The sequence below is a fragment of the Buteo buteo genome, chromosome 13 (assembly GCF_964188355.1).
Source record: "Buteo buteo chromosome 13, bButBut1.hap1.1, whole genome shotgun sequence".
NCBI lineage: Eukaryota > Metazoa > Chordata > Aves > Accipitriformes > Accipitridae > Buteo > Buteo buteo.
The window spans coordinates 34,615,255-34,642,991 of NC_134183.1; the positions used below are offsets into that span (position 1 = coordinate 34,615,255).

General features: G+C 38.4%; 1 protein-coding gene across 3 annotated transcripts in view; it reads left to right on the plus strand.

Annotated features, from left to right (window-relative positions):
• The window catches only part of TLN2 (talin 2), a 234,034-nt gene that overhangs the window by 150,806 nt on the left and 55,491 nt on the right, over positions 1-27,737 (plus strand). For all 3 annotated transcript variants that reach the window (XM_075045499.1, XM_075045498.1, XM_075045501.1), the window contains exons 21-34: positions 2,416-2,582; positions 3,704-3,832; positions 5,467-5,580; positions 7,515-7,628; positions 8,988-9,122; positions 10,106-10,234; positions 10,859-10,961; positions 13,464-13,672; positions 14,499-14,618; positions 15,663-15,860; positions 18,007-18,146; positions 22,786-22,879; positions 25,867-25,956; positions 27,096-27,218. In XM_075045499.1, coding sequence (XP_074901600.1) covers positions 2,416-2,582; positions 3,704-3,832; positions 5,467-5,580; positions 7,515-7,628; positions 8,988-9,122; positions 10,106-10,234; positions 10,859-10,961; positions 13,464-13,672; positions 14,499-14,618; positions 15,663-15,860; positions 18,007-18,146; positions 22,786-22,879; positions 25,867-25,956; positions 27,096-27,218 — 1,865 coding nt within the window. The remainder of the gene's footprint in view (positions 1-2,415; positions 2,583-3,703; positions 3,833-5,466; positions 5,581-7,514; positions 7,629-8,987; positions 9,123-10,105; positions 10,235-10,858; positions 10,962-13,463; positions 13,673-14,498; positions 14,619-15,662; positions 15,861-18,006; positions 18,147-22,785; positions 22,880-25,866; positions 25,957-27,095; positions 27,219-27,737) is intronic.

A 27,737-nucleotide genomic window follows, 5' to 3' on the forward strand; every position in this document is an offset into this window, starting at 1 on the left:
CCTCCTCAGCTGGACAGGGGGGAGAAAATATAACAAAAGGCTTGTGGGTCAAGATAAGGACAGTTTAATAAAGTGATAGCAAAGGTCGCGCGTGAAAGCAAAGAAAAACAAATGATGTTATTCTCTACTTCCCATCAGCAGGTGATGTCTGACCACTTCCTGGGAAGCAGGGCTTCAGTACGCGTAGTGGTTGCTCTGGAAGACAAAAAAATGCCCCCTCCTTCCGTCTCCCTTTACTTAGCTTTTATATCTGAGCTGATGTCATATGATATGGAATATCTGTTTGGTTAGTTTAGGTCAGCTGTCCTGGTTATGTCCCCTCCCAAGATCTTGCCCTGCCCCAGCCTGCCATTGAGGGCGGGGGGGGGAAATGTTGGAGAGACAGCCTTGATGCTGTGCCAGCACTGCTCAGCAGTAGCCAAAACATTGGTGTGCTATCAACACCTTTCTAGCTACTGATGCAGAGCATAGCACTATGAGGGCTGCTATGGGGAGTATTAACTCCATCTCAGCCAGACCCAATACACAACCAAAACTTGAGTTGCCTAATGTTTAACTGATCCAATATGAATTGTTAGAAAAGAACCATTAAATTTTTTAGAATGGTGAAATTTCAGTAGTTATAAATGTTATGAAGTAGTAACAGTGTGAAGGGGCAATATCAACTTGAAATCAAGACAGTTCATAGAAAGTGTAAAATGGGATGAGTTTTAAAAAGCAGTTATGGTGAATAGTATGGTTTTGGTCTTCTCTTTCATGTTATGTAAATGCAAGGCCAGGAAAGAAAATATTTCAGCTGCGGTTTTATTCACATTACAGTTGATATGAACAAACTGATCTTTTATTGTGGACTCATCTTAGTTGTTACGTTTAAGAGGTATAACTTTCAGATGTTTCTGTTTTTAAGGAACTGTCATTTCAGCCATGCAGCACTCTTCTAGAGGAACATGTGCAAGGAAGTAATTAGTGAATTTCTCAGGGTATTTTGACCCTGGAATCTTCTCTATGAGAAATCTGAGTGATTAAAATATTTAAGAGATGCACAGGAATGTTTGCTAAACCACTCTTAGTCTTTGAATTGAAAGCTGTGGAAAAAGTTTTCTAATGCTCTGGAGCTATCCTAAGGAATTTAATTACTGTAGATGTGCACAGGAAAGCATGTCAAGTTTTATGTTTAGCTGTCATTTATGATTCAGCTTCTGTGTAAAAGGATACAGTGAAAGAGATGATCTTGGATAGCATTTATTTTCTGTTCACAGTCAAGTATCTTGTTGTGCAATACTTAGTTTTTAGTAGAAGGCATTCGGATTCCAGTCTATGTTTCCAGCTTATCATTGCACTCTTGCAGTCACAATTTTAACAGCAAAGAGACTCTGGCTTGTGACTGCTGTATTATTCCCAAACAGGTTATTCTTTCAGTTTGATTTACTGGCTTAATACTGTAAGAAAGGGCATTTAAAGAGATTTTTTTCAAGTGGAACATTTGAACTGGGAGCTGAGTTAGCCATTATTGGTAAAAATTTTAATGGCAAAATTGCATACTGGGAAATAGTTGATAACAGCTAGAAAACTTTAATTTTTTTGCCTTTCCTGAGCAGAGGAGCCTGCTAAGAAGGCATTTAATTCTGAAGCCTACAAGTCACCTTTACACATGAGAAAACTGCTGCTTTGCTTTTCTTTCCCATGATTTTTTAAGACCATTTGAAAAGAATGAGGCCTTAGACCCAAACACGTCTTGCTTGATTTGATAACCTACAGAAAGCCAAAGGCTTTATGGGTTCAAGTGTATTATGAAGGAGTTCACGTATATATTTTACTGATCAAATGAATTTGCTCTAGAAAGGGTATCCACTTCAGAAGCACTGCTGTTTCATCTCTATGCTTCACCATGACCGGAACATGACTCTAGTATCATAAATATACACCTTTTTTGGCCAAAACCACCTAACTGGTGCTGAGTCTCTTCTGACAGAGTTCTTAATTTAGTTTATATTAGACAGAAGATAATTCTCCCAAAGAAGAATAGGTGAAAGATGGGTAATATTTAATAATAATAAAAGAGTGAAATCTTGTCTGTTATTTGAATGCAAAATTATTAGTCTTCACTGGGCCAGGAGTTTCTTTGAACTGTATATTCAAAATTACCTTAAAGTATTGATTTTTGTTTTTTGTCTTGCTATCTAGAATGCAAATACTACATTTTTTTCTTAATCTCCTCTCTAGAGGTTTCTTTCATTTATGTTGCAATCCAAGATTTTGTTTATGAAGCTTCTAAGTTATGAACTATTCATGTATCATTTTCAAGTCAAAAGAATACTTCAGCAAATATAACTTTATTTTCATCTTGTTGGGATGACTTCTGAAACCAAAACTGAAATACAGAGAGAACGAAAGTAAAAATCTTGTATACCACAGGTGAAATGGTACGGCAAGCCAGGGTACTGGCTCAAGCCACTTCTGATCTCGTCAATGCCATGAGGTCAGATGCTGAAGCAGAAATCGACATGGACAACTCTAAGAAGCTTCTGGCTGCCGCAAAGCTCCTGGCAGATTCTACAGCCCGCATGGTTGAAGCTGCAAAGGTACCAGGGAAATTAAATAATTGTCAGCTTAAAATTGTATGGTTATACATGAAGAAGAAATGGTATGTGGGGTATTATAGATAGGAGCTGGCTGATAGCAGAGGCTGTTTTTCTTATCCTGTAAAAGTGCATTTAATGACTTATCCTAGGTACATTCTAGGTATTACTTGGGGGGTTTTGGCTTTAAAAACCCTTCTTGCACTACTTTGCTCCCCTGTGTGCAAGGGTGGTCATGACTCAAGCCATCTAGGGCAGTTACCACCAGCCACATCCTCTGTCTTCTACCAGTCTACCAATACAAATGGAACAACAAACCCATAGCAATCTCTTACAAGTATCTCTTACAAAAGCTGTTAACAAAGCAACTCTGCCTCTGTCTTAGGACCAGTTTCCTCCACCTGGGGAATCTTGCCTGTGTTGTTCCTCCACACCCCCCTATTCTCACAAGAGAGGCAAATATCTAACCTTTTTTTTTTTTTTAACTTTCTGTGCTAGAAACCTCTTTAAATCCATTAGGGAGGAATATGTTCTCAGAATTGTTTCCCAGATCCTGCACTTAAATGATGTTTACAGATCAGGGCCAGCCATTCTGCTAGGGCTCTGGAAGGCCCATATGCCTGGCTCCAGAACATATCCTTGAATTTGCATTACTTCCTCAGACTTCAAATGGAGAAAATCTACTGTGTTAAATCTCAAGGTCTGGACTGCAGTTACTGAAAGGCATACTGAATTGGGAATTGTAAAAACGTTTTTTTGGGGGGTTTCTTGGGGGGGTGTGTGTTTGGTTTTGTTTTTTCAAAACCTATGTTCATCAAAGGATATTGTTACAGTTCATAGTGGAAGCAGTTTACAAAGGCTTTTCTACTAAGCACCTAAAGTAGTATAGGAAGCAAATGTTTAACTCCCTTCCTCAGAGTACTTAACATATACAGTAACAACCTTGCACTAGCAATAAATTTTCTGCTTCAAAGTCTTGTAACATTTTAATGTTGTTTTAACTTTGGTTAAGATAATACAAGGAAAATAAAGACTGTTGTCACAGAGCTGTCTGGATATTCATCTACATTTTCTCCAGGAACTTTTACTGAGGCTCATGTTCTTTGTTCTGAAATTTTGTGCAGGGAGCTGCAGCCAATCCTGAAAATGAGGATCAACAGCAGCGTCTGAGAGAAGCAGCAGAGGGACTGCGGGTTGCTACAAATGCTGCTGCACAGAATGCCATCAAGAAGAAAATTGTCAACAGATTAGAGGTTTGAAACTAGATATTGTTGAACTTTCAGTTTACTCCATTTTGATAATTAGTATCCTTAGATAATTTCAAACAAGTAGAAACGCTTATTTCAGGAAAAGTGCTAAACCTAGAGTGATAGCACTGTAAGCTCAGTTCCAGAGTACAAGGCTTGGAATTAGAGATGCTAGTATATGACACATAGTCCTCAGAAAATTGAGCAACTTGTATCACTGATGTAGTACAGTGGTGTAAGAATTTGACTCAGAAGGCATTTGATGGTGGCTTAGTCATAAAATTAGAACAGCTGAGGTTTCAAACAGCTGAGCTGAAACCACTTCATTACTATTTTAATTTATCTGTATGATCTGTAATTTACACACAATATCTTTTGGTGGTTTTAACTAGTATATCTGCCAGAGTTCCTTGTAAATTTCCGTGCAAAGATATGTTGATTTGCAGCATATCCAATTAAACTGGTAAGTTATTCAGAGAATCAAGGAACCAGAAATGAAAGTGAAAAGATACATCATATCTGGTAGCACAGCCAAGGGGGAGGAAGGCAATTTACTGTGCACTAAGAATAAAAAAAAGTCTGAAATTTGTCTTGTAGGCAAGGTTTGATCTTCCTATTCTCAGCTAAAATGTAGAAAAGACAGATTAAAAAAAGAAGCCTTTCATAATTCCTGGTTTCCAACTGTGGTTTTACAGCAGTCTGATTCAAGTGCAATGAGATTAGACAAACAAGGAAATTTAAGTAAGTAACCATGTTCCAGAAGTGCATTTAAATTACTGTATCTGGCTACAACCAAAAATCAGGAGTATTTCAGGAAATAAAGGTTCATGTCTCAATTTCCTAACTGCATGCAAAAAAGCTTTATTGAAAGGACGTTTTATTTGTTTTGCTGTTATAATATATACCTGCCTTACAAGGGAGTGAAATGTGTAATGGTGAGAATGAACTTCATGCTTGGTTGTATTTAGTGGGCCAGTTAAAGAAAAGTATTGTATAACATGTTTGGATACTTTGGATAAACTGTTGGCATACTTTGTTGTTTGGCATACTTTGGATAAACTGTTGAATTTTTAATTTTGTAATAGGGAGAGGTTGATAATAACACTCCTAGATATTTGGAGAAGGTCTTCTTAGTGCTTTTAGACTCAGCAATACCAGTATTTTGTACCTCTGCATCATTTTAGCATCTTTCCTTTTGCCATAGAGCAATCTAGGTGGAAGTTGGCTCCCTTGAGCCTTTGGTCAGAGGTGTTAATGTAGCAGTGTGAAGCACTATGTGTACTTTACCTGTTTTCTCTGGCCTTCTTTGTAAGTCTAATTGATTAGACTATTTCCGCTTTCTGTAATTGACTTCTTATGGTCATATTGCAACCTAAGCTATGAAGGAGTAAGAGCTTAGAATCCTTTTAGTTCCATCTTTTTCCTTATTGGCAAGTTAGAGATGGATAACAGGGTTCAGCTCATTTTCATCTTGAGAGAAGAGCAATCCTGAGTTTCCTTATGGCAAATCAAATTAATCAAGGGATATAATGTATTAATCTGTCAAAATTGTTACTGTCAAAGTTACCTATAATATGTGTTTCATCCTCTAAATTACTCAGACTTTTACCACTGATTTAACTGTTTCTTTTTCTCCAAAGATTGCAGCTAAACAAGCTGCAGCTGCTGCTACTCAGACTATTGCAGCTTCTCAGAATGCAGCTGTTTCAAATAAGAACACAGCAGCCCATCAGCAACTTGTGCAGAGCTGTAAGGTAAACATATCACAACTCACTGACAAATAACTCTTGAACTCTGCTTTATGGGGAACTGAAGATCATCTTGTGTAACAGCACTATTGCAACCTCAGAAGGAGATTTTAAAAAAAAAAACAAAAAATAAAAAAACACCAAAACAAACAAAACCAACACCACACACACTTATCTTTATGGATTCTGGAGAACTGTCATTTAGTATATTATCCATAGTTTCCATGCATTAGTGTATGGAGAGCTTTGAAAAGCTGAGCTGTTGGCTGTTACAAATACCCCTGCAAACACCTTACTAGAAGGGATCAGCAGGCTTATATACCTCAGCATGTATCTGTTGAGTAACAACCAGTTCACCTGAAGCAAGTGCTTTAAAAGTTTTTCTGCAAATCAGTCAGCAGTACTATATATGCAGAGCTATGCTAGAAGCACTGTATGGAGGGGTCCGATTGCTCAGAAATTTTTACACTGGCAAGAAGTCTTGGCCACGTGTTCAGTGTATGAGTTTGCTCTTCAACAGGTGAGTAGCTGTAGGATCACCAAAACAGGCTGTTGAATGATACATGCAGTGAAATGGGGCTGAGGTCTGCTATGGAATAAAGGTAACCTTTGAATTTTCCACAGCAAAGGATGGAGTAGCAATAGTGGAGTGAAATCCTTATTTAATACCATAATGGAGTGAAATCCTTATTTAATGTATTGCTTAGATAATTGGTTATATAACTAACAATACTGATTGTGCTATTCTGATGTTCAGCCTACAAGCAACTGGGGCCTTAAATGTTGCTGTAAAAAATAAGTTATAGACCTTACTATGGGGTTAACATGATTCCTAGCTTGAAGTTAAAGCTGCCAAGACCACAGATTTCAAGGTTTGCCTGAAGTCAAGCATAATTTTATAGTTCCAAGCTATAATTCAGAGTCTGGTGAGAAGCTGTTTTCTTTTGTGTTTAAGCTACATTTGGCAGCTTCGTTTCTAGCTCTGACTAATGTTGCATCGGGTTTTTTAAAGAAATCACATTTAAACAAAAAATTGAAAAAGACAATAGAATGCAAAAGGGTTTTCTTCTGGATGGAACAGCAGTTATGTGGGAAACAAGAACAAAACCATTAAAGAAGGCATCGTTAAAAGCCACATTAATATTCAGCAATTACTTCTTGTCATGGTGGTAATCCTGAGAAATGTTGGAGTTAAACAAGGTAGCTCAAGCACATCTCAAAATTCTGTTGTAGGCAACTGCTATTTCGGTATGACAGAAAAAAAAAAAATCAAGCTGATTCACTGTATTGTTTACAGTTCATTCTAATTTGATCTTGGTGATGATTTATTGCATAACAGAGATGATCCAATACCTACTTTTTTACTTTTTTGGGGAAAAAAAAAATAGTATTTCACTGCTGAAATAAGTGTTATTGTGAAATGGGTGGACAAGGAGCATGAATCTGGGCAGTCCAGTAATAAAGTTTTAGCAGTACACACTAAAGAATGCTCCAGCCATACTATAAAGTTTCTATTGTTAGAAGTCAAGGACAAGTAGACTGAGGAGCTCGTTTGTAAAAGACAAATGTTTTTCTGAAAGCAAGGCATTCCCTTGAAAAATCTGTCACCTCCACTACTGGCATTTGAACATGCAAAGGAAGTAATTCAAAATAGTTTGTGTACCTAATTTTGCAGAAAAATCTTAGATTGTCTTGTAGGATCTTTGAACTAATGAGTAGCTTTAATAAAGATTTCTTAAGTAGAACGCCTCTGAAAAATCCTATTATGTATTAATTCAGTTCCATGGAATCCTAAACGAATTCTGTGAAGGCACATGAGTATTGTACCTGTGAATACTACAGGTTGTCTTTAAGGGAGGTGGGGAGAAGGCTTGCTTTAGTGTTAGAGGGTTTGGAGTTTTTATTTATCTACTAAAAGCTTTTACCTTTGTTTATTATAGAATGTTGCAGACCACATTCCTCAGCTGGTGCAGGGTGTAAGAGGAAGTCAAGCTCAGGCAGAAGACCTCAGTGCCCAGCTTGCACTAATAAATTCCAGCCAGAACTTCCTTCAGGTGAAGTGAATCAATTACTGTAGTAGATTACATCAGAGCAAAAAGCATTTTTTTGTTGCTGTATGTTTTTATTTGTGATAAATAAGCAGTAAACTGTTAACGAAACACGTAAAGTTCATTGCTGACTGTGTACCATAGCTAAGGAGAATTTAGTTCCTCAGGTCAGTTGGCTGAAGTTTGAATCTGCGGAGAGTGAAAACTGCCAAAATTGAGGATAAAAGTAAAAAGAAAACTAAAGTGTATGGAGAAGAAACATTCATTACTATAGCACTTCCCTTCTGGGAAAGAGTTTAAAGAACAAGATGGAGAGAATTCAGTGTCTTTCTAAGTAGAGGTCTGAATATGTGAGATGCTGTTGTAACCTTTCTCAGTGGAGGTAAAATTAGTGTTGCAGCAACAAGCTCCAGAATTCTTCATAAATAAAAGGGAATATTGCCATGTTTTTTTTAGATACTAGCCTGCATACATAATGAATCTTGATTGAAGTTTTGAACAAAACACAAAATTTGACTCTGTGCTTCTTCCAAAACATCTTAAAAAAAAAAAATAGATAAAATATTGAGCATTAATAACAAAACAATTGGGTTTATTATTGACATTACAAGAAACAAACAGAAGAAACCAATTCTCTGTGTAATGACATGAACATTACTTGGCACCAGTTAGTCCTGTCTGAAGTGGGGTTGCTGTTAGCAGGTTCTTTATGGTCCCATGTAGGCAGAGGTATCGCAAACCATGCTCTTGCTCTGTTTGACTGTTTTGCTATATGATTTCCTCTGGAGTCATTAAAATGATCAATCTCCCCTCTGGCTGTATGTGTGTACCATGGTGATGGTGAGAATTGGCAAGGTATTTTAATTGTATTAGAGGCAAACCCTGTGAGCAGTCATTGCCTGAATTACAGTTTTCAATTTATAGAAATTTGGCAGAGTTTAATATTTAGAAACATTGAGACAAATTTGCCATCTGTGCTACCTGGGCCTGCTCATACCACGTGGATGCTGAATGGCAAAACTGCACATTTAAATATTTTTAAGTATTCTACATGAGTACTCAGAGGCCTCAGGCAGACATTGGTACCAATGAGGTAGTCATTGTACTAGTAAAGCGCCAATGAGTCCTGCTGCAGAAGACACTGCAATGTGGAATTATGACAGGGTGCAGGATATGAACAAAAGGGTGAGATCTAGAAGGTGCATGCTTAAGGAGCAGGGAAGTGCATGAAATGGTCATTACAGAAAATCTAGAAACCTCACAAGCGTGTGAATGGAAGAAGCAATTTGTTTATTGAATCCTAAGTCTTCTTTAAAGATAATGAGCTAGTAAAACCTATTGTGTTCACTGCTCTTCTTTCAACAGCCTGGAAGTAAAATGGTGGCATCTGCTAAAGCTGCAGTGCCCACTGTGACTGATCAAGCAGCAGCAATGCAGCTAAGTCAGTGTGCAAAGAATCTTGCTACCAGCTTAGCTGAGCTGCGAACTGCCTCCCAGAAGGTAGGTGAATACTAGTTTTAATCAGCTAAAGGAAGATGGCTTGGATGGTGGTCACAAGCTCACTCCCTCTTGACCCACTGTGTCTCCCCAAAGGGAATAGCTCATGCTCAGTCAGTGTTCACTTTTCAGTGTTGCTTTTTGTGCACAGTTTGCTCAGACTCCTGGGTGGCTTCTGTGTCATAATAGAAAGGGGAGGAAGATGTGGCAAGAAAACTGAAAAGCTTGTGCTACCCTTTCCATATGAGAAAGACAGGAGGAGGAGAGCAGCATGTGAATGCTCTGAGCTGCTGTTACATCTGAAGGAGAGTGGGGAAACGCGAGTGTATCTCCTGCACCTGCCAAACTGGGGTGAACCCAGATACAGCACTGCTGTGGTCAATCTTGTGATTGTGAACAGGAGCTATCATCTCTAAAACTCAGGGAAGCAGAAGTTATCTGTTTCACACATAGATTTCTAAACCATGTATGGGTTTAAAAAAAAAAAAAAAAAGTTATCAGTGGGAAGTCTGCTCTTATTTTTTGTGTATGCTGAGGCCCAAAACCAGGATTGTAGCATATAGGTAGCTACACCTGAGCTAATGTTGAAATTTCCAGCTCACGTACTGATGATTTTGGGCTGCCACATCAGAGGGTTCACTGTGACTGTAGTCATGATGCATAGTTAGGCTGTTTGTCAAAAGTCAAGTCCAGACAGCAGCAGTTATTTTCTCAGTACCTGGACTGCCTAGTGTGAAGGTATGTGTACACAAGCTAAGTGCATCTCATTCCCCTGGTGGCTCTTAACAGTGAGTTATTCTATTCATAAGGTAAGAATATTGTGCAGGAGTTTGGAATCTGTGATGTGTAACACTTAAAGTGCCCACAATGGCCTGTAAAGTCATGAGAGCAGTAATTTGGGAGGGGGAGATTATGTATGAAGCATTTACTATTGCTGGTAGTGGCTTACAGCTGCTAACAGTGATATTGATCTGATTTCTGAATAGGCTCATGAAGCATGTGGCCCAATGGAAATCGATTCTGCGTTGAATACAGTCCAGACACTCAAAAATGAACTGCAAGATGCGAAGATGGCAGCTGTGGATGGACAGTTAAAACCTCTCCCAGGAGAAACTGTAATTGAGGAAGGATGTTCTTCATTTAAAAACAAACAAAGTTAGCTGTTAAAAATTTTAAGTGTTGGAGGCAAAACAAGTCATGAGGCTTTGGATAATGATGACACTGATAGGATTTTGCACTAATTCTCTTTAAAAGAGTATATATTCTTACTACACCAGAAGCATGTTCTGTAGCAGAATTAGTCATAGGACTGTAGGGCCTCCTACTCTGTTGTACAAATTACAATTTAGTAGCAGCAATGTTTTGGTCTTTTCCTGTCAAAATGAACTTCTTTTCAATAGTGACAAAGATGAGAACTCAATAGTTCTAAGACTACCAGTCCTCGTAGACTTAAAGTGAAATGTTTTATTTGGCAAAAACCCCCTTCTCAGATGAAGCTATTGATTTCCATTGCTAATTATAAAATAGTTCTGTTGTTCATATTACCTAATATATTAATTCATTTCACCCTAGACAGGGAAAACATGCTAGTCAGATTTCAGAGAAACTGTGTGTGTGTTTGGTAGCTGAGGTACAAGCTTGGTTTTTGTTGAATGAGGAATTTTTTAGTACTACTTAAAAAACAAATGTGTTTTAGTTGAGCTTAAGCAAAGAATGTTGTGCTTTGCAACTTTTCACAGCTTGAGAAATGCACTCAGGACCTGGGAAGTACATCCAAAGCAGTCGGTTCATCAATGGCCCAGCTGTTAACTTGTGCTGCTCAAGGCAACGAGCACTACACAGGTAGTGTTTTATTCATAATGTCTTTGTGAAACCTCTGCTTTCCATAAAATACTTGATAGAAGGTTTTCTTATCACAGACAACTAAAATCAAGGAATTACTTTTATTTTTAATGCTGATAGTGAATTGTGGCAAGTTACTAGGAATTGCTAGTGTGAATAATGTGTTTCATAAAAGAATAGTGTTGCAATCTGCTGTGTGTCTGTATATAATCAGAATAGATTGAGACATCTGTTGTTTTTGTAAATATAAGCCACTGAAACTCTGTAAAGGACAGAACTAAAATGTAATGCAATTTAAAGGTCAGTGTGACTGGAAACGTTGCTATGTCATTTCAGAAGGTTAAAAGGGTCTTTGGATATTTTTTGAAGCACAGGATGCAAACATACTTGGGATAGCTTGGTGACGTTTAAAACTGCATCTCTTACTAGATGTTACCAGTTTACATGTATAATGCAGCTGGTTTCTCTGACTCACTGATCACATTTGCATAGTTTGAGTTAAAGCCAACAGGGAATGTGGGCACACGGATTCTACAGTTTGTTTTTGTACCTGTGCTTTTAGAAACCAAAAACACCCTAATAAGGAAAACGCTCCTTGCAGGAGGGGAAAAAAGTTTACTCTTAGATGGTAAAATGTTCTGTCTCCTTATTTCTGTAAGAAATGAAAGCTGTTGATGCAAATGCTACTGTAGGATTTTTTTTTAAATACTACTGATAAAATGTATTATGGCAATTACCACTTCATTGGATATAATTGCATCAGGGCTACGTAACTTAGTTGCTTTCATTTGAAGCAGTTGTAATTGCACTAAGCTGGCTCGCATTTCTATCACATAGTTATGCAGAAGTTAGCACTGGGTATCTGGTGAAGGAATACGGATACTTGCAGCTGATACCAAATAATTGAATCTAGTAGCTCTCAACATCAAGCTATAAGAGCTGTTTGGATGGGAAATCCTACAAAGCAATGAGTTCTTTTCAAAGCTCATACAACTATTTTCTATCTCATACTGTCTTGTTATGTAAAAACTCTTATGTGTTCAAGTAAGCACTGAGTGTTTACAGGTATTATGACATTGTGCTGTTTCTCTGTGATAAAAATACTTTACAGCTTATATTCACTATTTAATAATTCCCTCTTGTCTGCAACTGTCACAGTAAGGTTTTTTTCACTTTGTACTGAAAGTCATTGTAGAGGATGAAAGCAGCACCAAACTGAAAGCGATGCAATCAGACCTTTTTATTTTGTGGTACTGTGATAAATTAAGTCAAACTTAAAGGATGCTTACTGGTACTCTAAATAAAGGAAACAAAACGTGTGGGTATTTTTCAAATTCAGTTCAAATTTTCTTTAAATTAAGAATGTAGAAAGCTCTCTGTGGTTTGTCCAATAGAAAGGTTGTAACTGCAGCATAGGCAGTACTGTTTCTCTGCCTAGCTTTGCTTTACTTTGACATATAATATCACTTGCTTTTCATTACCTTCTAAAGTTTCTGCATTTAAAAATGTTCCGTTGACCAGAAGAGAAAATGTTAAAAGGCACTGGCATTAAAATGCTAACATGGCTGCTTTGTGGGTTGTGATGTTCCAGTTTTCTAAACGTTTCCAGTAGAGATATTGGAACATGCTAATTATTTTTAATGCCTAAATATAGATAACTAAGAGGTCTTGTACAGCAAATGTGAACATTTTCTATAGTTTTCTTTTGGTAGGAATAGTATGATTTTAACATTATCACTCAGAATATACTACCTACGTTAATTGCATATGTTGTTGACTAGACTACATGCTAATTAAGGTCTTTTAGAAGACTATTTTATATTGGTTTTCATTAAGTGCTGAATTAAATTTATGGGACCGTTATTCATACAGTTGTACGCCTTAGTGCTAAAGCTGGTGAATGTCCTATAATGTTGGCCAGACAGAACACAGAAACTAATTTCATGACATCCTCTCTGTGACTTCATTCAGTTATTTTTATGTGCTTGTACTCACAGTACTGTTAGGTTATATCAAGTTGTACCATCCCTAATGAGTTCTTAATTATTTTTTTTAATTGCTTCAACTTAAGGTATTGCTGTGTTTATTCTCTAAAAAATCCAAAGCTGCATTTTCGGAAGTGGCATTGATGCTGTGGCTCTGAAGTCATGTACACCATTCTTGTAGACAATCACTTTCCCCCTTAGCTTGAGTATGAGTTTTTCCTCATTTCCAAGTTTTAGATTTTCTTCTTTTTCAGTGCTAAGATTTAGTCACTAATGTAGAGCTGTGCCTGGAATGTCGTCTTTGGGGTATAGTATTTACTTTATGGGTTCACTACAGGCATTTCTTTAGGCAAATGATGCCGTGTATTTCAAATGTGTTCATGTTTGAAGATTTTCTTTTAAACTGCATTTGCAATGTTATTTTGCAATGGGATCATTACCTGCAAATTCATCTGTCATAAAATACAAAGATTGTCTTTAAGGGTACTCATAGAATCCTTGATGAATCCGAACATAGGAGTTGCTGCTAGAGAAACTGCTCAGGCTTTGAAGACTTTGGCTCAAGCGGCACGAGGGGTTGCAGCATCTACTACCGACCCTGTGGCAGCACATGCAATGTTGGATTCAGCAAGAGATGTCATGGAAGGCTCTGCTATGCTTATTCAGGAGGCAAAGCAGGCCCTGGCTGCACCAGGGGATGCAGACAGTCAGCAGCGATTAGCCCAGGTAAGTTGCAACTTGAGTAGCTACATGAATTATCAAACACGCAGTGAAATTACTTAGAACACAGCATTAAATAATGAGAGAGAACAACAGAAAATAAGGCTGCAAGGGATGTCAGCTTTCTATTCCTTCCAGCAACTCTCAGATAGTAAGTAACATCATACTTATGTTAAACAATGCAGATGATGCGTAGTATGATATTTTAGTCACTTTTAGAAAAATAAACTTATACAAAGATGCAGTTAAGTGCTTTTACCCACAACGCGTTTGAGTAGGCTGCTTGACTGCAAAAATGATACAACTGTTAAACTAGTCATTATCAAATGAAGGATCTGTATTCATGTTTATGCAAAAAATTAATGCACGTTTTCTACACATGTGGCACCGTTGCTATTGAACACTTTAAGGAATAACAAGTTCTTTTTTACTCGTTTGAAAAGGTCTATAACTGGCCTGTATTTTAAATAATTTCTTATGAGGAGACATTTGTTTTAATTGGGACTTTGAAAAAAGTAGCATGCAAAGGATTTCTGTGATTAGTATACGGTTAACTTCCGTGGCATTCCCTTATCTGCAGTGCTGCAGACTTTATCCCAGGTGCCAGGAGCAGTTGTGGAGCTGCCCTGCCAACAGTATCCTATCAAATGGGTGAGTGTAAATAATGACTACTGCTGGACTACCGGTGAGCAAACCAAGGAAGTCGCAAGCCTCAAAAACGTTTTTGTTAGAGTCAGAATCTAGGAATTGCTGACTATAGAATGTGCCTCCTATTAGATAAATGACCACTTAAGCCTTTCTCAGTGTGGATGTATTTACTTATGTGTTGTAGGTGGCAAAAGCAGTGTCTCACTCCTTGAATAACTGTGTGAATTGTCTGCCTGGACAAAAGGATGTGGATGTGGCCTTGAAGAGTATTGGGGAATCTAGCAAGAAGCTCCTTGTTGATTCGGTGAGATGTCTTTCAACGCAGACATAAATTTTAGAGAACCAAAAAGCAGATCTGGGTTCCCCATGTATCAAATTATTATTTAGTAAATGTGCCTTAAGTATACGTCCTATAAGTTTTGTTTAAGTGTATGCAACTTTAAGTAGCTGCTACTTTGGCTGAAATGCTGTTCTTCTAGTTTTTGGGAAAGATGAAATGTGTCTGTGGCTTGTGAAGGCAATATTGAAGTTGTTGTCATAGATCACCATTAGTTTTGGTTTTCTGAAAATGCTAACTGTGACTTAACATTTTGAAGAATGTGAAAATTAGAAAATCATAATCCGTCTCCCATCTAGAAGTGATCAGTTCAGTTTAAGGAGCATTGTGGTCAGTCAAAAAATGTTTGGTGCATCTATGGTCATTTTGTGCAAGGAGAATTGTTGTATTTCTGTTTAGCTGCATCCATGTCAAAAAAACCCTTTTGTGCACTGGTAATTTGCTGGAAGGTTATATGATTTGAACAACTTTTTTCTGCACTTACCAGTGATCCTGCTACCCTGTGAATGAAGGAGGAATTGTATTTTGATATGTTTGTGCAATGCCTTTTGGTAAAACCAGGTCAGGAGTTTGGAATCATTGTGAAGAGCTGCCAGTACTTGCGTGGTGTTCTGGAAAGCTTGTTTGTGGAAGTGAATGATGACTTGGAGACCAAAATTCTCCAACTTTCGCCACTGAGTTCATCACTTCAAATTTTGTAGTTGAACCATAAAATAGCTATTGTCAACTCTGTCCCTTGAAAGGCTTACATACTTGTCTGTCCCTTGAAAGAAACAGTGGGACTGAGGTTGTTGCATAGATTTCTGGTTGATAGCTGTCCCATAGTTACACTATTCTACTTTCAAAACTGAATCACTGAATCAGAGTCCAGTTGCAGTACTCTGTTCTACCTTGTATGTGAAGCTCACTACTGCATTGCATTTAGTGTTCTTGAATTGTGTTGAACTTTTCAGTCGTGAAGGGCTGGTGTGACGTTGCAGACAATAAAATATGGCACTTGGTCTCTTACAGCTACCTCCAAGTTCTAAGTCATTTCAAGAAGCTCAGAGTGAACTGAACCAGGCAGCAGCAGACCTGAATCAGTCAGCAGGAGAGGTCGTCCATGCTACACGGGGCCAAAGTGGGGAACTGGCTGCAGCCTCTGGAAAATTCAGTGATGATTTTGATGAATTTCTTGATGCTGGTATTGAAATGGCTGGCCAAGCACAAGTAAGTTGTTTATCTTGCTAATTGGGACCAAGGATTATCTTGGCATAGTATCTCACAGTGCAGTGTCTTGGTTACCTAATAGCACAGTACAATGTGCTAGTGTGAGCCTAGCCAAATATGACAGGTGATGTTTTTTATGAAGCAGTCACCTGTAACTGGTTATCCAGAGTGAAGTCAACTCAGTGTTTGCATTCTGCACAGGATACTGGTATTTGTTCCTGTGCCCAGTCAGAAATATGACTTCATGCTCTTCTGTCTAGGTTGGGCTGTTAACTAATTTAAGCTGTATATCTGAAGGTACAAAGGTGTGCTGAACCTCTCAAAGCTTATGGAAAGGGTTGCTTCTATTTTGGTAGAACTACCATGGTGAATAATTTATGTGAACACTGTTCAAAATTTAACACCTTTCTTTGCTAATTTTCAAATGCTTTAAGTAGAGGGAGAAAAAGATGCATTTAAAATCCAGACTTGATATTGTTCTGTGGTGCCTGCAGCTATGGACCTGCTACAGACTGGAGCAAGGATTTGAAGAGGGCTGGCTAAAATGCCATGGATCTGACAGCAAGCACTTGGACTTCTGTTTAGTGATCTAAAATGTGGCAGAGTTGTATTCTCATTAACTCAGAATCGGGAATGTTGTCACGTGTTACCTAGCTTATTCCTAGTAGTCCAGGTACTCATATGAAGTTGGAGATCTCTCCTTCATTTTATCTTACTGGGTTTAAGTGTACTGAATTACAGTAATTGGTCATTTGTAGATGATTTAGCATAGCAAATGTCAGCATATAAGAAAAAGTCATGTACCAGGAGAGCTAGGAAGACTTGCAGAAAAAGGAATCTGCAGACTGTTTTGCCCTAGTTAGTAGGAGGAACTTGCAAACCTGAGAAATAACTGCCAAAAGAAAACTAACCAGAAAGTCATGAGTGTGCCAGTCCTCTGAAGTAATTTATGAAGTCTATAGAGCAGATGCTTGGTAGGTAGGGCTGAGTCGAGAGATTGGACAATCATTGCTGATTATTCTTCATCAAAACTTAATCTTTCAGGTTCCAGATCCATGAAGTGAGTTAGGCACCAAATATCAGCTGATTCTCTGAAATTGAGTAGGATTTAGGTACCTGACTGTCTTTTTAGCCATGGGCCTCATTGACTTTTAGAATGTTTTGTGTGAGGCAATTCGATGAAGGCAAAGGTGGAAATGATACTGCAAATAGCTATTTGAAAAGAGAATTCCTGATGATGATGACCTTGTGGCCCTTGCAGATTTGCTTATCCTGCTGATATAGGGGTTGATAACCATCTTGGTTATTAATGGCTGATCTTTGCAAAGAGAATGCTTTCTGTCTGTGTGTAGTTATTTAGCCTGAATAGAAGCAACACCAGGTATTTTGGATGCCCAGCAAAATGCTGGGGTAGGGAGGAAGCAGAATGGAAATATAAAGTAAAAGCTATTCACATCAGCTGAGTAATACGCACCTTGTTACATAAAACCCTGAATAGACCGTTAGAAAGAATGGATTCATTTCTACTGATCGTTGACAGAAGAATCTAGTCATGGCTGTTTGCTGTGATAATACAGTACTTCCTGTAACTGTATGTTGATACAGGTTTTCCTTTTCAACCAATGGCTTAAAATAAATAATAGAACATCCAAGTCAGAATGTTTACCGAAGTAGGCTTATAGAAACATATTTCCTTGGGATAGAGGACTTTCTGGAGGGATCTTTCTGTGTGAGTAATCCCAGTTAGATGCTAGAGAGTCTGTGGGTTACACAGAGGTTGCTAGAATACAGGGAGTGTACACTGACTGAATAATGTGGATCAGTTGTGCCAGGCAGAGACACATGAGAGTCTTGACAACAAAAGCATTGTTCAACAACTAGTGAAGTTTCTCCGTTGCTCATTTGTGAATACTGCCATTGTTAGAAACCAAGCTATTTGTTATATGGGTTTCTTTTTCTGTTATGTAAGGGAAGCTAGAGGCACCTGTCTGGGTGAAGAGAGGCTTTGGTCCATGTTCTTCTCCGGACTATGGTCCCCTGAATGTCAGTGGTTTCAGGTGGATAAACTGGGTTTCCAAATGTGGTTTTAGCGCACACTCTTTATTGCAAGCTCTGCACTTAATGTTATGCTGCTGTGGCTTTCCAGACTAAAGAGGACCAGATTCAAGTAATAGGTAACCTCAAGAGCATCTCTATGGCTTCCAGCAAGCTGTTACTAGCTGCCAAGTCGCTGTCTGTTGATCCTGGAGCTCCTAATGCCAAAAACCTCTTAGCAGCAGCAGCAAGGTAAGGATGTGTTGCTTGCTTTAGGTTTTCCTAAGATGTTTGCATTTCTCTGTGATATTTGTAATGTGTTTATATGTTTTTCTGCTATTGACAGTTAACTGAGTGGTTGGAACCTGCAGTTCTATTTAAAAAAAAAGTAGGCCAGAGGAAAACTACTTATTTTGGAGTAGTTCCGTAACTGGCATAACTTGTTACCATTGGTGGAAATAAGAACCAGCAGTTGAAGAGTTGGCCTGTTTTTTCAAAGGGACTAGTGTGTTTTACCTACTGTTTTTTTACCATCTGCGTTCTGTCAAGGCAGTAGCTAACAGTAAGCCTCTCAATCCCTAACAAAGAAAAGAAATTGAATAACATTCTTATATAGAATGTGCTTAAAAATCATGTTGTGGCTACCTATCATTAAAAGTGTGTATGTGTGTATGATCAAGTAAACTTGAAGAGGTTAGATGCTATGTTTATTTGGTGGAAGATACCCTTACTTTAAAGATTCTGTCAACCATGCCCTGAATTTCATCTTGTGGACCCTGTTTCTCAGTCAAGGCACTCAGTGTTTATGAGAAAAATAACACTACATTTCAGTGTTTGACTGGATAATTTTCTCTCCTTCACTTTGTCAAATCTTTTTCACAATTTTTTTTTCCCCTAATTAACTTTTTATTTAGTTTTCTAAGTTTGTAAATGGAATGTTCAAATATCAGACTGGAAAGAGACTGCTGAAGGACAGACAGACATCACACCTAGAAATGTCAACATTAAATCAGATGAACATCTGAGATCATGTGGATGTGACTTACAATATTGTGTTCCAAAATGTTTATACTCGCAAAGATTAGCCTAGACAGGAAGTGAGTATGTGAAGACTGTTACTTCCTTGGGGATACTGTAGTTGTTTGTCCTGGACCTTGGAGTCATCCCTTTCTAATAGCAATAACTTAATTTTTAAAAAATAAATCCATTCCTTTAATAAAGCACTTTTTAAAGAAGTTATGCTACTTTACTTTGTCATATTTGTTAAAAACAAAACAAAAACAACTCTGACATCCATCTTGTCTCCCCAGAATTAAATAGCTTCTAGGAAAAATGTAGGTAATCAAAAGCACAGTGCTTAAAAGTGAGGGAGTTGCATGAGCTTTCATATTGCCACAGCATCAGACTGCTACAAATTTCTTCTTTAGGCTTGGAGCATTCCTATTTGGCATGTAGAGCAAGTTAGTGTTCTCAGTGAAGCCCAGTTAGTTGTTAGTTTCTGCCAGGCTGGTATTCCCTCCGTAGAAGCATGTAATATAAAAAGGGAGACAAACCATGTAGAGCCTTTAGATGTTCTGTTTTGACATGCTGTTAGTGTGTGTATGTGTGTCTGCATGCATAAGACTTTACATAGACATCAGATAACCATGAAAAGTAAATACTGTACCAATTCTTAGTTTGTGTTTAAGACACTAAGCAGACATGGTATTTCCCTTCTCAAATCCTCCATGGCTACTTGTGACAAGTTTCCAGGGCTCTGTTCTCTTTCCCTGCTGTGATATGGTCAGAGTCAAGTATTTTTACTTTCCCTTTTCTCATAAAAATGAAAAAAGAGGCTTCCTGTTTATAAGATAGCTTATCTTCTCATTTTTCTCTCATCTTCTATGGTACTGTGATTAATTTTCTTGTATTTTCTTTCCTTTCTTCCCCCTTTGTTCCAGCTATAATAGATACTCCAACTTTTTAGTAGCTTTGGCCTCCCTGTGGAGGCATTTTTCTTGACTTCCTCTGACAGTCTTATAGGACTGCAACGGTGGCTGAGTTCCCTGCAAGATCCAAGTATTTATATGCTGTATTTGATGAAAACAAATGTGGCTTTTAGAGTCCTAGTAGTCATCTTCCGCTCTGGGATTGGTGTTTGAGGGGCCACCTTCCTGGTTCCACTGCTTCCAAATAGTTTTGAAAGTAATGCTAGTGCACTGGATAAATTCCTGCACACAGGGTACCTAGTGTGTGGTAATGATATTCATGAGGTCACACTGCATCCTCTACAGTGCTGACAATTCTAGTCTATTACCAAGTTTGGGTTTTTTTTCTTTAATTACTGATACTCTCCAAGTCAAAATGCATTGTCTCTCTTAGATTAAAATCAACAGTGGACAAGTTATTTTTGTGTGAAGTTTCTCTGGGAGTGAACAGAACTTTCCATTTTTGCCATCTATTCATATGTCTGTATGCAATGACATTTTTCACATGCATAGAAATCATTGATGTTCAGGAGGTTGAGAATCCATCCTTTGTATTGATGTTATGTTGGTGAAGCCATCCATGTTGTTTTTCAGAGATAGATAATAATTGTAAAAACATTTGTGTATATAAACGCACACACATTGACTTGGAGAATATCAATTTTTAGTTGAAGATAAAAGCCAAATCTGTCTGATAACAGACTATATAAATATATAGCAGGACTACGTGTGTATAATACAGTATGCCAGACAGGACACAAGACATGTATATGTAACAGTCCTGAAAGGCAAAGGAACTTGGGGAAAATGGCTCCACAAGGACACCAAACCTACTGAAAAGGGTAGGAGTCTCAGTTAAACAAATATGTCTGTCTGTCCTGGTTTCAGCTGGGATAGAGTTAATTGTCTTCCTAATAGCTGGCATAGTGCTATGTTTTTGCGTTAGATATGAGAAGAATGTTGATAACACACTGATGTTTTCAGTTGTTGCTAAGTAATGTTTAGTCTAAAGTTAAGGATTTTTCAGCTTCTCATGCCCAGCCAGTGAGAAGGCTGGAGGGGCACAAGAAGTTGGCACAGGACACAGCCAGGGCAGCTGACCCAAAGTGGCCAACAATGTATTCCATACTGTGTGACGTCCCATTTAGTATAGGAACTGGGGGGAGTGGAGACGGAGGGAATCGCCACTCAGGGACTAGCTGGGTGTTGGTCGGCGGGTGGTAAGCAGTTGCGCTGCGCATCATTTGTACATTCCAATCCTTTTATTATTACTGTTATCATTTTATTAGTGTTATCATTATCATTATTAGTTTCTTCTTTTCTGTTCTATTAAACCGTTCTTATCTCAACCCACGAGTTTTACTTCTTTTCCTGATTTTGTCCCCCATCCCACTGGGTGGGGGAGGGAGTGAGTGAGCAGCTGCATGGTGCTTAGTTGCTGGCTGGGGTTAAACCACGACACTGTTAGTTTCCATTCGTTTTTCCCTGGAAATAAACATGAAACCTGGTGTAAATGTAATAAGCATGTCCTGTTTCCTTTCGTAACAGTATGCTACTATCCACCTAGGTAGTCATGTTATTGATATTACCAATCATGTTATCAAGTGACGGTTTTCTTAAAGAAAAAATAATCCGAATGCCTTGCAGATTTTTCAAGGCCAGAGGAAAGTATATTCTCCATGCATTCTGATTTCACTCATTTTGTAATTTACCATGAGAAACAACACAAAAAACTTGCATTCCACTATAATGTCACAATGCAAGCTAAGTTTTTGCAAGTTGGTGACAACATGCCTAGCTATAGAAAATGATCTTTGATTAATAACAATGAACAGCAGACCTCTACTTCCTCCTACAAAGTCTCTTTTTCTAGAAGCTACTTTGCTGGGTGGTTAGCCATTAGTCTAAAATGAATGTAGTTATAATGAATTTTGCTTAATATAAGAGCATTCATCGTAAACACTAATAGTGACTATATTGTATGTCAGATTCAGTCTGTGTTCAAGAGCACCAGAACTGTGAACTCCATAGAAATGTAATGCAAAAATACCTTGTCTGTGGATTTAAACCTAAGGGAGCTGATGCATGTTGACTCTGAGAATATAAATGCCTAGTTAAAGAGAAAAAAAACCAACTTGATAACAGACTATAGAAATATATAGCAGGATTAGATGTGTGTGTGTAATACAGTATGTCAGATGATACAAGACTTTGCTAGCAAAGGGTGTATAATATTACTTTACATTCAAACATTTTTTGGCACACTAGCCACTTGTTTCTATGTCTTTTAAGACTTCTGGGGTGCTAGCTGAGAAATGATTCACTTAATATCAGACCTGGAGAAGTGCTAAAATACTTTTTAGCAACTAAGTTATGTCACTGTGCTAGTGTAGCGGGTTGACCTTGGCCCGCTGCCAGGTGGTGTTTTGCTCTTTCTTACCAATATTTTCCCAGAGGTGCCGCCAGCTTGGCTGCTGGGCTCAGCTGTGTCCTGCAGTGGGTCTGTTGGAGCCATCTGGAACCAGCTGTGCCTGGCATGGGGCAGCCCCTGGCCTCTTCTCACAGAGACCACCCCTGCAGCCAGAACCTTGCCACAGACACCCAATATACTTGCTGCTGTGAGATGACGCTTCTGCTTGTTCTGGACTAACTTCTCAATTGTTTGCACTGAAGGCATAGATTTTCAGGTGTGGATCACTATCAGATGCTCTAGTGAGAATGTTAGGCTCCTACGAAGCTTGTTAAAGAAGAGGCCTCAGGGTGAACTGTTTAACATACAGTTAATCCCCAAACACTGAGAAGAAAAAATGTAGTAGAACATCAAAGTTTTAAATCTCTATGCAGTGTACACTTAAGAAAACAAGTTTTAATGAGGGGAATAATTTAACTTTTAAATTTACCTTTTTTCCTTCTACTCTCCCTAGAGCTGTGACTGAGAGTATAAATCAGCTCATCACTCTGTGCACCCAGCAAGCTCCTGGCCAGAAGGAATGTGATAACGCACTCAGAGAACTGGAGGTATTGTTACATTTCAAAAGTTCTTATCAATGAACATGGGCCCCGAATGTTTGTTTCCTTGGTTTTCTTTGTCCGATTAGCTGCTGTCACTGTCTTCTCATTTGGTATCTATGGCAGGGGTTTTAATTGCCTATGAGGTAAGCATAGAATCTCTGTGAACATCTTGTAGTTTTGGTCAGAATGAAATCTGCTGCCCTGTCCTCAACTCTTCTTCCCTGCCCCCCAAAAGGTACAGTTAAGTCCTTATTATTCATACTTACTGTGAATTAAGGAAGAATCATGACGAGATAGACATTCCCACTACCAGCAGTGCACTGGAGGGAGCTGCAGTATCTTGACTTTTCTGCTTATAGAATGTTGTTACTGACATCCCACTTTAGGATGATGTTTACCATCTTTTATCCTGCTTTTTCTTAGTGTAGATTTTTGATGCCTTGTATCTGCTTTGTCACAGCCAAGCTGATAGGACATGTGTGTCAATACAGGTTTTTGCAAGGTATGTTCTCATTCATGAGTGAAATGTTTGGCTGGCTAAATAGCGGGTAGCAGGTCAGTTGAAAGACCTAAGGTTGTACGCTGATCACAGACACAGCTGCTTATAATAGTAGGAAATGGCGTCTTTTTAATTAAACTAAATGCTTGTTGTTTGCTGTAAAGGTCAGAATATCAAGGGATGACTGGCCTGTGTAGAGAGCATAAAACACCTTCAAGGTTTATATTTTTACCCCTTGGTATCAAAAGGATACAAAGATCATTGCAGTGTGTTCCAGGATATTGTGAGCTTTTTTAATACACAAGCCCACAGTCATCATCCCAAAATATTCATAGGAGTTTGCCTAGGAGCTGCTTTGTACTTCTGAATTCTTAGCTTCTTGAGCTTAGTAGTGTTCTCTCCTTGGTTAAAGGGAGTGGCAGCAAGTTCAAACAATAGAAAGAGAAAACTGAAAATTGGGCTGTAATGTAATGGCTGTCTGAAATCACTACAGAATATAGGGGTGGAACAAGCAGGGGCAATGAAGTGCCATTTCTCAGGACTTCCTAGAAGACTAATGGGGAGAGATCTGCAAAACAGCAGGGATATGAAAGATAAGAATTCCCAGCTAATGAACCACTGAAAACTGAGAGCTTAGGGAAGAAATGTAGGGCAGAACAGCCTTAAGAAGCCATCACATGGGGTTCTGTGCCAATAACATGGCTTGCATGGATTGTGAGCAGAGCCTGGGAAGGGCAGAAGGAAGATCTGTAGCATCTTGAACTTCAGGAGACACTTGCCTGAGAGGGACAATTAGTGAGAAAAGCCTGGATGTATGGGCTTCAGATTAATTTCTGAGAAAAGAGAAACTGAGGCAAAACCACAGAGTCCTGAAACCAGACTGGAGACTGGTATCAAAGTGACCTGAGGAATCTATCAAATCTGGGGGAAAGCGTTCTTAGTAGTCTTAACTTTCAATTTCTCTTTACAATGACTAATTTCTTACCTCTTCCCTTCATTTCCCCAATTCATCGCCTACTATTTCTAGTCTTCCCAAGGCTTATTAAAAGTACTAAAAAGTATTGTTTCTGTAGAAAGAGTGTCTCACCTTGGATTTGACAGACTGTCAAGTATGCTCTGTAGTCTTCCCTGGAGACTCTGGAAAATTGTGTTTAGAGAGGACCTTACCGTATGACCTCCAATGAGGTAGCTCAACTTGCCCAGTGTTTCAGCTGAAAGGATTGACAAAGGTGTTCTAGTAATAGCAAATATAAGTCAGTGGGAAGTTTGTGCTGGCTTGTATTTCACTGTTCTGTTTCCTTACTTTCTGAGGCTTCTGTCTCCATAGTAGTGTGAAAGCTGCAGGAACATTGTTTGCTTTACAAGTTGTTATTTAAAGACGGAACACAACAATGAAGTGTTGCTGCAATGTCTGTGAGAACTGAGAAAGACAGGAGAGGCAACTGGAAATTGTTTTCTAGATATGACTTCTTTACATCACATTGTTCTCACAGTTTAATTGCCGTAAGGCTTTAAACTAGACTATGTATTTTAAAAAGCAATAGCTGGGCTGTTAAAAATATTGTAGGTATATAATAATGTTAGGAGTTTAGTTACGAGAAAAACTTACGGGTTTAAAATCGTGCCTAGATTTCCTTTAGGTGGAAGGCAACATCAGATACAGATGTTAGTATCTTTCTATACTTACTGATTTCACTTTCAATGGAAAGATTAAAAGTCTTTTCTGCCTGATATTTGGCAGAAAATAGTGCTCCTCCAAACTTGGAAAAAGGCATATTGCAGATATTTTACATATAAAAGAATTACTCTGATGCATTTTACAGCTTTTTACAAGTTTTGTTATCGAAATGCATTGATTCTTCTCAATGAATATGTGACTGACTTTCATGTTGTTATTTCCAGGAATCAGAATCACCTCAGAAAAAGAAATTTAAATCAACTAGTATATATAGTTTTCTGACAGAGGGAGCTGTGTTGCTGGAATCTGACACTAGTAGTAAGAGGCAGGCAGGTGGTTGACTTGCACTTAACTTGGTAGCCCTTTTGTGTCTCTAGACAGTACTGAACAAATGGTAGCTGGTTTTCCTATCACTCTTGTAATTCCATTTATGAAATTTAAAATAGTACTGAAAACATCTATTAGACTGTTGACAATGAACAGAAAACCAGATTACCTCATGTTAGCTGAGCCTTGCTAACTGAGCATACATAAAATCACTCATCACAAACACAAGGTAAACCACATTAGCCTATACTTCCATCAGATTTGTAATGCACAAATGTGTAGTTATCACAGTTCAGTTAATGTAGGGTAGCATTTAATGTGTAACATGCTCATCTGTGTGTGAGCCCTCAGCGTGTAGTTTTGTTTGTGTGCTGGAGACAAAGTTGTAAGATTACAGTGGTATAAGCAGGATAGTTGTGATAGTCTATGTTCTTCTCAGCTCATTTTTTCAGGCTCTGCCAATAATCAGAGTTTCTTTCGTCATTTCAGACAGTGAAGGGAATGCTGGATAACCCTAATGAACCTGTGAGCGATCTCTCATATTTCGATTGTATTGAGAGCGTAATGGAAAACTCAAAGGTAATTTCCTTTTCCCACCTTTGTGCCAATTGGAGAAGTGCGTTTTGGTTATTGTAAGTTTCCACATGCATATCAAATATGCTAGAAACACAGCACAGTGTGTTTATAGCTACAAGTGTATGCTGCGTTCCTTGATAAGACTCAGCCTGAGATAGGTCTCTTACAGGTAATTTCAGGTTTTGGTCACTTAGAAGGCATATTGCCTCAGTAAGAAATTTTTAATTTCGTGACTGGTATACAGTGCTGTTAGTTTCCCTCTTTCTCCCTTCCTCTCCTGTGCGTTAGACAGACTTTCATGATATATTTTGACTGCAGCTATGTTAGAAGGGCCCAAAGTGTAAATGGGAGGCTTGGCAATGAAATACCATTGTATCGTTTTGTGCAAAACAGCTTAGAGAAATGTCTGAGCAGTCCAGATATTCTAGCACATCAGAAAATCTGTGTGAAATCTCTTGAGTTATTTTTAAACATACCATGCTATATATCTGCCTTTGAAGCTTTGCTTTTGGTGTCCTCATTACTTGATGTGTTGGAATTGTCTCAGATCTTTCCTTCTCTACAAGAAAAACAAAGTGCTCAATGGATGTGCATATCACCTTGCATCTAATGCTCTACTGCAGTCAGACCTTATTTTGAATTTTAGAAGAAAATAAACTGAATTCAGTGGGAGACACTGTGGGAATTAATGTGTATTCTGACATTCAGATGGTTCCAGCAGACTAGATGCAATTTCATTTCCACTGAGTTTCAGTGAGTTTGCAGGCAAAGAAGGTCCCGGATGTGTCAACAGCAGCTGCAGGATTGGTTGTCATGTTCTGCAATCCGTGAAATGTACCTAGTGCCAGGCTAGCTGTGATGGCTAGTGGATGATAGCAAAAATGATGAGGGTTAATTTTGTATCCTCGTAGTCATTTGCGCTATAATAGTGTTTATGTTCGGCACTGTTGATCTGCATGCCTTATCCCTTATGCCACACAGAGGAATGTGCCCAGTTCAGCGAAGCTGATAACTGGCTATCATTTCTGGAATCCAAATGAAAGAGGTTTGTGGGCCGGAACTGGCTTAAAGCCAGGAATCACTTGCCTTTGAGTGGTAGGGAAGCATATTGGGAAGGTAACTTTTTTTTTTTAATTTCTGAGGTTCTTGGAGAATCAATGGCAGGCATTTCCCAGAATGCAAAAACTGGTGATCTTTTAGTCTTTGGAGAATGTGTTGGAGTTGCATCCAAGGCTCTTTGTGGCCTCACAGAGGCAGCAGCTCAGGTAAGCTAATGAAGTCTGTAAAGCAAGTATATGCGTTTATTTTTTTAGCAAGCTCATGTTGTGGGTGTGTAAATCTGAGATTCACTTCCTTGTAGCCAAACAAATGATGATCTTGTACTACGCAGTGTGCTCTATGTAGATCCACAGAAATTGCGCATACATTGCTGTATGTTGCAGAAGCGGCAGAGGGCAATAACATGCATATTTTATAAGGAAGAGAAATGACATCAAGAAGGAAACTTTTCTGAGGATAAAGCAAATGTCAAAGCTGCAGCATACGGAATTCATGTTTGCAGCTCAAGGTCTGTACTATTACATTGTAGAGAAGCGCACAAAAAAGTCACAGTTAAAATAAATCAAGTTTAATTTTGTTCATAAAAAATCGTGAGGAGCACTACTAATTTCAGACATTTTAAATAATAAGCAACTTGTTTCAGCTGTTCAGGTACTTTCGGAATAACCAAAATTCTTAAGATACTAAAACTAATTAGAGTCTGGAACTGGTCACTGTGATTTCAC